This window comes from Coenobita brevimanus, chromosome 9 (genome assembly GCF_032717465.1).
Source record: "Coenobita brevimanus isolate Jiangsu-jjx chromosome 9, ASM3271746v2, whole genome shotgun sequence".
In the NCBI taxonomy this organism is placed as follows: domain Eukaryota; kingdom Metazoa; phylum Arthropoda; class Malacostraca; order Decapoda; family Coenobitidae; genus Coenobita; species Coenobita brevimanus.
In genome coordinates this window covers 2625943-2635942 of record NC_136962.1, presented here as the reverse complement: position 1 = coordinate 2635942, position 10000 = coordinate 2625943, and the positions used below count along the sequence as shown (strand labels likewise).

At 43.2% G+C, this 10000-nt stretch overlaps 1 protein-coding gene across 1 annotated transcript in view; it reads left to right on the top strand.

Moving 5' to 3' along the window:
- The window catches only part of LOC145409824 (uncharacterized), a 198774-nt gene that overhangs the window by 32276 nt on the left and 156498 nt on the right, over window positions 1–10000 (top strand). Inside the window, exons 11-12 of the mRNA XM_080280131.1 lie at window positions 5085–5302; window positions 7251–7419. Of these exons, the coding sequence (XP_080136257.1) occupies window positions 5085–5302; window positions 7251–7419 (387 nt within the window). The remainder of the gene's footprint in view (window positions 1–5084; window positions 5303–7250; window positions 7420–10000) is intronic.

Genomic DNA, 10000 nt, shown 5'->3' with positions numbered 1-10000 from the left:
ATACACATGCGTACATACCCCTACATACATACATACGTACCTACCACTGTGGTGTGTTGGTCATGGGGGTATTGTACTAGGCGGCAGCACAAGGCAAAGGGTATAGATAGATAAACACAGATGTAGTGGCAGGAAATAGACATAACAGTGATTATTGAGTTGGAATAATAGTGTTACTGCCTGACTTTAGAGTAGTACAAGGCCATTACATTTGCAAGTAGTACAAGGCCATTACATTTGCAAGTAGTACAATGCCATTACATTTACAAGTAGTACAAGGCCATTACATTTGCAAGTGGTACAAGGCCATTACATTTGCAAGTAGTACAAGGCCATTACATTTACAAGTAGTACAAGGCCATTACATTTGCAAGTGGTACAAGGCCATTACATTTGCAAGTAGTACAAGGCCATTACATTTACAAGTAGTACAAGGCCATTACATTTGCAAGTAGTACAAGACCATTACATTTACAAGTAGTACAAGACCATTACAATACAGCATGTGTAGGTCAGTTGATAAATAGTTACAGACTAAAATATGAACGATGAATTTAGTGCTGAGCGGGAGTGCTGAGCTGATGTGTTTACGTGTATTGTATATGTAGTCGCCAGAGTTACCAGGAGAGACGGAGAGCAAGGCAGGTAATCAGCAGGGTGAAGTTGAGAGGGAAAGGACTCAGGAGGGCCAGGTAGGTCGCCCACTCGGTCCTAAGCCCCTGAATGAGGTAGGCGGAGCACCGGTAGGCCTAGGTCGCCTCAATAGGCAGATTTGATTTTTTTTTTTTTATGTGACCGACCCTGGGCATAGGCTTCACAGCCTGTTTTCAAGGCCCAGTAGTCCTCCTACGTGCCGCACACCTCTACATGTCACTGTTTCGGCGCTAACACCCACCGTCCATATGGAATACATGCTAGGGCTGTCTCATACAAGACTGGTGTATTGGTATTAGCGGGGGTATTTTTACATGTCACCGCTTCGGCGCTAACACCCACCGTCCATATGGAATACATGCTAGAGCTGTCTCATACAAGACTGGTGTATTGGTATTAGCGGGGGTATTTTTACATGTCACCACTTCGGCACTAACACCCACCGTCCATATGGAATACATGCTAGGGCTGTCTCATACAGGACTGGTGTATTGGTATTAGCGGGGGTATTTTTACATGTCACCACTTTGGCACTAACACCCACCGTCCATACTGAATACATGCTAGGGTTGTCTCATACAGGACTGGTGTATTGGTATTAGCGGGGGTATTTTTACATGTCACCACTTCGGCACTAACACCCACCGTCCATATGGAATACATGCTAGGGCTGTCTCATACAGGACTGGTGTATTGGTATTAGCGGGGGTATTTTTACATGTCACCACTTTGGCACTAACACCCACCGTCCATACTGAATACATGCTAGGGCTGTCTCATACAGGACTGGTGTATTGGTATTAGCGGGGGTATTTTTACATGTCACCACTTTGGCACTAACACCCACCGTCCATACTGAATACATGCTAGGGTTGTCTCATACAGGACTGGTGTATTGGTATTAGCGGGGGTATTTTTACATGTCACCACTTCGGCGCTAACACCCACCGTCCATATTGAATACATGCTAGGGCTGTCTCATACAGGACTGGTGTATTGGTATTAGCGGGGGTATTTTTACATGTCACCACTTTGGCACTAACACCCACCGTCCATATTGAATACATGCTAGGGCTGTCTCATACAGGACTGGTGTATTGGTATTAGTGGGGGTATTTTTACATGTCACCACTTCGGAGCTAACACCCACCGTCCATATTGAATACATGCTAGGGCTGTCTCATACAGGACTGGTGTAGTGGTATTAGTGGGGGTATTTTTACATGTCACCACTTCGGAGCTAACACCCACCGTCCATATTGAATACATGCTAGGGCTGTCTCATACAGGACTGGTGTATTGGTATTAGCGGGGGTATTTTTACATGTCACCACTTCGGCGCTAACACCCACCGTCCATATTGAATACATGCTAGGGCTGTCTCATACAGGACTGGTGTATTGGTATTAGCGGGGGTATTTTTACATGTCACCACTTCGGAGCTAACACCCACCATCCATATTGAATACATGCTAGGGCTGTCTCATACAGGACTGGTGTAGTGGTATTAGTGGGGGTATTTTTACATGTCACCACTTCGGAGCTAACACCCACCGTCCATATTGAATACATGCTAGGGCTGTCTCATACAGGACTGGTGTATTGGTATTAGCGGGGGTATTTTTACAACATGTCGGCGGGTCTTCTGGTAGATCAGTAAAGTCTGATATGAAATTCAAATCTTTAAACTGTTCCCTGCCCCAGCGGGATTTGAACCCGGGTCCGTTAGGACTGAAGACCAACTCTCTACCGATTGAGCCACCGCCTCCCCCCTGGTTTAGGCTCCACTACAGATGAGGAGGGATGAGAAATGGAATATTATTGGCAGTGGCGCCAGTAGCGATCATATGTAGGAAAACAAGGTGGGCAAAGCCACGAGGGAAGACAACCAGGTGTGTAGGTGACATGCCAGGTACTTTGTGGTGTAATATACGCCACACCATTACCTGCTGACACACATACATACGTACATACATACACGTGCGTACATACCCTTACATACATACATATAGAGGTGGAAAGTGGTACACAGGATCAGGATTTGTATGTATGTGAGAGAGAGAGAGAGAGAGAGAGAGAGAGAGAGAAAATCCACTTTTTCCCCTCCATTTAAACTATTTGGCTTAAAATCACGTGGTTGAATTTTACACATGTTTGCGTGTGTGTGTGTGTGTGAGTGTGTGTGTGTGTGTGTGTGTGTGTGTGTGTGTGTGTGTGTGTGTGTGTGTGTTGACTGATCGAAATATAATTCCATCCATCCATTCATCATCCAATCCTGTGTTGCCCCATGAGGAACGTAGGAGCCCGGGGCTAGGCAAGTTTGTCCCGACATTTAAGATGAGAGTGACCAGCCTCACTCATCCCTGAGTGGCATTACGTGAGCAATAAACCCCAACCTCCCCTTGGATATAAACCTTCACCGGCTCAATCCGATTGGAGCGCAATAATTACCCACTAAACCACCAGGCGCCAATATTTGGTTATATGGTTACCACCCAGCGTAATAAATGGTTTCCTGGTGTACAGGAAACCATTTGGCTTGTCACTCAGTGTAGAGTCACCCACAGGCAGAAGGAAGAGGAAAGAATGAAGGAAAGACAGAAGAGGGAGTGTAAAGTCACCCACAGGCAGAAGGAAGAGGAAAGAATGAAGGAAAGAAAGACAGAAGAGGGAGTGTAAAGTCACCCACAGGCAGAAGGAAGAGGAAAGAATGAAGGAAAGAAAGACAGAAGAGGGAGTGTAAAGTCACCCACAGGCAGAAGGAAGAGGAAAGAATGAAGGAAAGAAAGACAGAAGAGGGAGTGTAAAGTCACCCACAGGCAGAAGGAAGAGGAAAGAATGAAGGAAAGAAAGACAGAAGAGGGAGTGTAAAGTGACCCACAGGCAGAAGGAAGAGGAAAGAATGAAGGAAAGAAAGACAGAAGAGGGAGTGTAAAGTCACCCACAGACAGAAGGAAGAGGAAAGAATGAAGGAAAGAAAGACAGAAGAGGGAGTGTAAAGTGACCCACAGGCAGAAGGAAGAGGAAAGAATGAAGGAAAGAAAGACAGACGAGGGAGTGTAAAGTCATCCGTAGGCAGAAGGAAGAGGAAAGAATGAAGGAAAGAAAGACAGAAGAGGGAGTGTAAAGTCACCCACAGGCAGAAGGAAGAGGAAAGAATGAAGGAAAGAAAGACAGAAGAGGGAGTGTAAAGTCATCCGTAGGCAGAAGGAAGAGGAAAGAATGAAGGAAAGAAAGACAGAAGAGGATGGAAGGAAAGAAGGATGGAGGAGAGGAAAGAGCAGACACCCGACATCAGCACTACATCGAGTGAGTGGATGGTGAGGGTCCCCATCTACCACAGATATATAATTCAGTATATCAGTTTATCTACCTATCTATCTATCTATCTATCTATCAGAGTACCTATATATCCAACGACGTTATATATCTACCTGCCTAATCTATCTATCTACCTATATATATCTATCAGTCTATCTATTTACCTATATATAAATCTATGACCTATATGTGTTTTATCTATCAGTATCTATGTAATCAATAAATCTATCAAGTGAGTGGATGATGGTGAGAAATAGGAAGAGAGGAGGACAGACACGGAAAAAGAATGATAAAGGTGAAGGAAGAAGTAGGCAGCACTACATCAAGTGAGTGGATGATGGTGAGAAATAGGAAGAGAGGAGGACAGACACAGAAAAAAAATGATGAAGGTGAAGGAAGATGTAGCCAGCACTACATCAAGTGAGTGGATGATTTAATTAACAGAAGAGGACAATAAGGTGTAATAAAAAAATAAATCGCTTAGTAAAAGGTCTTAAGGAGGTCATCTGATGTTCTCTCTCTCTCTCTCTCTCTCTCTCTCAATTTATGCATTTATACGTAGGGGTCCTGAGAGAGAGAGAGAGAGAGAGAATTTTCTTTCAAACATCAAGAGAGATCAAGTTGTGAGAGAGACAGTGAGCAGTATTACTCCCTCCCCCAGAGAGAGAGAGAGAGAGAATGCGTGTGTTTGTGTATGTATGCTTGTGTGTGTGTGTGTGAGATAGATAGAGAGAGAGAGAGAGAGAATGTGTTTGTGTATGTATGCTTGTGTGTGTGTGTGTGTGTGTGTGAGAGAGAGAGAGAGAGAGAGAGAGAGAGAGAGAGAGGGCAATAAAGCAAACAGAATCGTCTTCAATTTATATGGAGCAAATAATTTAATCTTTCTCCCGCACCTTAAGATTCTCTCTCTCTCTCTCTCCTCCAACTCACCCACATACACTCTCCTAGTCAGTCTCTCATTCTACTTCCTCTCCACTCCCTCAGTCGATCTCATCCTTCGTCTCCCCTTCCACCTCACTCAAAATTCCACTTCTTGTCAGTCTCTCATTCTCTCTCCACTCCATCCCTCCATCTCATCCTTGGCCTCCCTCTCCATTTCGTTCTCTCAGCAGTGGAATCATGGCCCAGTCTGCTGTGGTGGGTTCAAGGCACAGCAGTGAGAGTGACGTAAGCAGTGAGACTACGAGTGAGAGGGGTTCAACCACAGCACTAGCAGATGCCGACCGACGCTTCTCTCGTTCGTCCATCAAGCGCCGGTCCTCGTACAGAGCCTCGAGGGGTCGCAACAACGAAGCCAGTGAAACGTATGAAGCAGAGGATCCGTCAGGTGGGTTGTATTCTCGTCCTGTGTGTCCATCTCCCGTCCTATACCGTCATCCACTCACTTGATGTAGTGCTGCCTACTTCTTCCTTCACCTTTATCATTCTGTGTCTGTCCTCCTCTCTTCCTTCACCATCATCCACTCACTTGATGTAGTGCTGCCCATTTTTTCCATCTTAACTCTCTTTTCTGCATCTCTTCAGTGATGTATTTCTAGCTCACCTCCAGCGTTCGAATCATTTCCTCCTTCATTTCTCATTTTCTGTATTCATTTTATTTTCTTTGTGTCATTTTCATCCCAACTCTGTATTTCTCTATCTTTCTGTTTATCTATAGCCTGACCCTTAATCCCGCAAAGGGTGGCCACATACAAAACGCCTCCAAGTCGCTCTGTCACCCACCATTTGACTGCCCTCCCCCCAACTCACTCCCCCCTCCCTCATATACCTCTCAACTCCATCATCCACTCACTTGATGTAGTGCTGCCTACTTCTTCCTTCACCTTTATCTGTGTCTATCCAGCTCCTGTGTTTTCCATCTCTATCTATAGCCAGACGCCTTAATCTCGTGAGGGGTGGCCACATGCAAATCGCCTCCATGTCGCCCTGTCCCCCGCCATTTATTCCCCCAGCTCACACCCCTCTCCCTCGTATACCTCTCCACTCCGTCCCTCCCTCTCTTCCTTAGCCTCCCCGTCCTTTTCTCCTCTCCTCCCCTCCCCTCGTCCCCATCCTCTCTCTCTCTCTCTCTCTCTCTCTCTGACTCATTTCCACCTCTATATAGCATCCTTTGACTCATTTCCGTCTGTATATAGCATTCTTTGAGTCATTTCCGTCTGTATATAGCATTCTTTGACTCATTTCCGTCTGTATATAGCATTCTTTGACTCATTTCCACCTCTATATAGCATTCTTTGACTCATTTCCGTCTGTATATAGCATTCTTTGACTCATTTCCGTCTGTATATAGCATTCTTTGACTCATTTCCACCTCTATATAGCATTCTTTGACTCATTTCCGTCTGTATATAGCATTCTTTGACTCATTTCCGTTTGTATATAGCATTCTTTGAGTCATTTCTACCTCTATATAGCATTCTTTGACTCATTTCCGTCTGTATATAGCATTCTTTGACTCATTTCCGTCTGTATATAGCATTCTTTGACTCATTTCCGTCTGTATATAGCATTCTTTGACTCATTTCCGTCTGTATATAGCATTCTTTGACTCATTTCCGTCTGTATATAGCATTCTTTGACTCATTTCCGTCTGTATATAGCATTCTTTGACTCATTTCCGTCTGTATATAGCATTCTTTGACTCATTTCCGCCTCTATATAGCATTCCTTGACTCATTTCCACCTCTATACAGCATCCTTTGAGTCATTTCCACCTCTATATAGCATTCTTTGAGTCATTTCCGTCTGTATATAGCATTCTTTGACTCATTTTTACCTCTATATAGCATTCTTTGACTCATTTCCACCTCAACTTAGCATTCTTTGACTCATTTCCACCTCATTTCTGTTTAGCGTACTTCATCCACCTGTATACTGTCAGTCTGTTTAGCGTACTTCATCCACCTGTATACTGTCAATCTGTTTAGTGTACTTCATCCACCTGTATACTGTCAGTCTGTTTAGCGTACTTCATCCACCTGTATACTGTCAATCTGTTTAGTGTACTTCATCCACCTGTATACTGTCAATCTGTTTAGTGTACTTCATCCACCTGTATACTGTCAATCTGTTTAGTGTACTTCATCCACCTGTATACTGTCAATCTGTTTAGTGTACTTCATCCACCTGTATACTGTCAATCTGTTTAGTGTACTTCATCCACCTGTATACTGTCAGTCTGTTTAGTGTACTTCATCCACCTGTATACTGTCTATCTGCCTAGCATTCCTCGTCCCTTTTCCACCTCAGTTCTGCATTTCCCTCCTCCGTTGCAGTGGTGCTGGACTCCTCCCCGTCTCCGCTGTCCCCGGACATGCCCCCGCCTGGCGTCACCTCCTGCCAGGGATCCCCGAGGAGGACCGGCACATCGAGCCTGGAGGAGGAGCAATGGCTACACCCGAGTGAGGACGAGTACCGCGCCACCCGAAGACGCTCCTCCGCAGTGTGAGTCTACCCTGCCTTCTCTCACTTTCTCTAACTTTCTTTAACTTTACCTAACTTTCTTTTTCTCCTACTTTCTCTCACTTTCTCTCACTTTTTCTAACTTTCTCTAACTTTCTTTCCCTTTCCCCAACTTTCTCTAACTTTCTCCAACATTTTTCTCTAATTTTCTCTAGGTTTCTCTCACTTTCTCTAACTTTACCTAACTTTCTTTTTCTCCTACTTTCTCTAACTCTCTCTAACTTTCTCTAACTTTCTTTCTCTTTCCCCAACTTTCTCTAACTTTCTCTCACTTTCTCCAACTTTTTTCTCTAATTTTCTCTAAGTTTCTTTAACTTTCTCTAACTTTCTCTTTCTCCTGGTTTCTTTAACTTTCTCTCACTTTCTTTCTCTAACTTTCTCTAACTTGGCTAAACCCGAGTGAGGACGAGTACCGCGCCACCCGAAGACGCTCCTCCGCAGTGTGAGTCTACCCAGCTTTCTCTCACTTTCTCTAACTTTCTTTAACTTTACCTAACTTTCTTTTTCTCCTACTTTCTCTCACTTTCTCTAACTTTCTCTGACTTTCACTTTCCCTAACTTTCCCCAACTTTCTCTTTCTCTCACTTTCTCCAACTTTTCTCTAATTTTCTCCAAGTTTCTCTCACTTTCTCTAACTTTTTCTCACCTTCTCTAACTTTTTCTCACTTTCTCTAACTTTACCTAACTTTCTTTTTCTCCTACTTTCTTTAACTTTCTCTCACTTTCTTTCTCTAACTTTCTCTAACTTGGCTAAACCCGAGTGAGGACGAGTACTGATCTACCCGAACACGCTCCTCCGCAGTGAGAGTCTACCCAGCCTTCTCTCGCTTTCTCTAGCTTTCTTTAACTTTACCTAACTTTCTCTACTCTGCATTGTGAACCTACCTAGCTTTCTCTCACTTGCTCTAACTTTCTTTAACTTTCTCTAACATTCTCCTTTTTTTCTAACTTTAACTTTCTTTAGTGCTCTCACTTTCTTTCTCTAACTTTCTCTAACTTTACCTAACTTTCTCTGACTTTCTCTTTCTCTGACTTTACCTAACTTTCTCTAACTTTGTCTTTAACTTTGCCTGACTTTCTCTCACTTTCTCTGGGTTAACTTTACCCAACTTTCTCTAACTTACTTTCTTTAACTTTCTCTAACTTACTTTCTCTAACTTTCACTAACTTACTTTCTCTAACTTTCACTAACTTACTTTCTCTAACTTTCACTAACTTACTTTCTCTAACTTTCTCTAACTTACTTTCTTTAACTTTCTCTAACTTTCTCCATTTACTTAACTTGCTCTAACTTTCTCTCTAACTTTCTTTCTCAAACTTTCTCTAACTTGGCTTCACCCTCGGCAGTGTGAGTCTACCTAACTATCTCTAATTTTCTCTTTCTCTAACTTTTTTAGACTTTACCTAACTTTCTCTACCTCCTTGATGCTCCTCTGCTTTCTCTCACTTTCTCTAATTTTCTTTCTCTCACTTTCTCTAACTCCCTCTAACTTGGCTACTTCACCTAACTTACTTTCTCTTCCTCAAACTCAACCTAACTTTCTCTCACTTTCTCTAACTTAACCTAACTTTCTCTCACTTTCTCTAACTTAACCTAACTATCTTTCAATTTCTCTAACTTAACCTAACTTTCTCTAACAACCTAACTATCTCTCACTTTCTCTAACTTTACCGAACTTTCTCACTTTCTCTAATCTTTTCAAACTTTCTTTCTTTCTCTTTCTCTAACTTTGCCTAACTTTCACTTTCTCTTATCATTTCAAACTTTCTTTCTCTTTCTCTAACTTTGCCTAACTTTCTCACTTTCTCTTATCTTTTCAAACTTTCTTTCTCTTTCTCTAACTTTGCCTAACTTTCTCTAACTTGACCTTTCTTTCTCTTCCTCAAACTCTACCTATCTCTCACTTTCTCTAACTTAACCTAACTTTCACTCTCTCACTTTCCCTAACTTTCTCCAGCCCCTTGCCACTCCTCTGCACTGTGAGTCAACCTACCTTTCTCTACCTTTCTCTTTCACTTTCTCTAACTTTCTCTTTCTCTCACTTTCTCTAACTTTCACTTTCTCTCACTTTCTCTAACTTTCTCTCACTTTCTCTAACTTTCTCTCACTTTCTCTAACTTTCTCTCATTTTCTCTAACTTTCTCTCACTTTCTCTAACTTTCTCTCACTTTCTCCAACTTTCCATGCCTCTTGAGCACCGGGATGTCTGAAGATTCATTGAACTTAGAGTAGGCTTGTCATAAATCACTTAGGAAAAGGTGTTAGGGATGGAGAGAGAGAGAGAGAGAGAGAGAGAGAGAGAGAGAGAGAGACTGACGAGGAGAGTGTATGTGAGTGAGGTGGAACGGAGGAGAGGGAGGAGGAGGCCAAGGATGAGATGGAGGGATGGAGTGGAGAGGTATATTAGAGAGGGGGGTGTGAGCTGGGAGCAGGGCAGTGAAATGGCAGGGGACAGGGCGACATGGAGGCGATTTGTTTGTGGCCACCCCTTATGGGATTAAGGCGTCTGGCAATAGATAGATAGACAGATAGATAGGTCAGATGGTAAGCCTATATATGCCC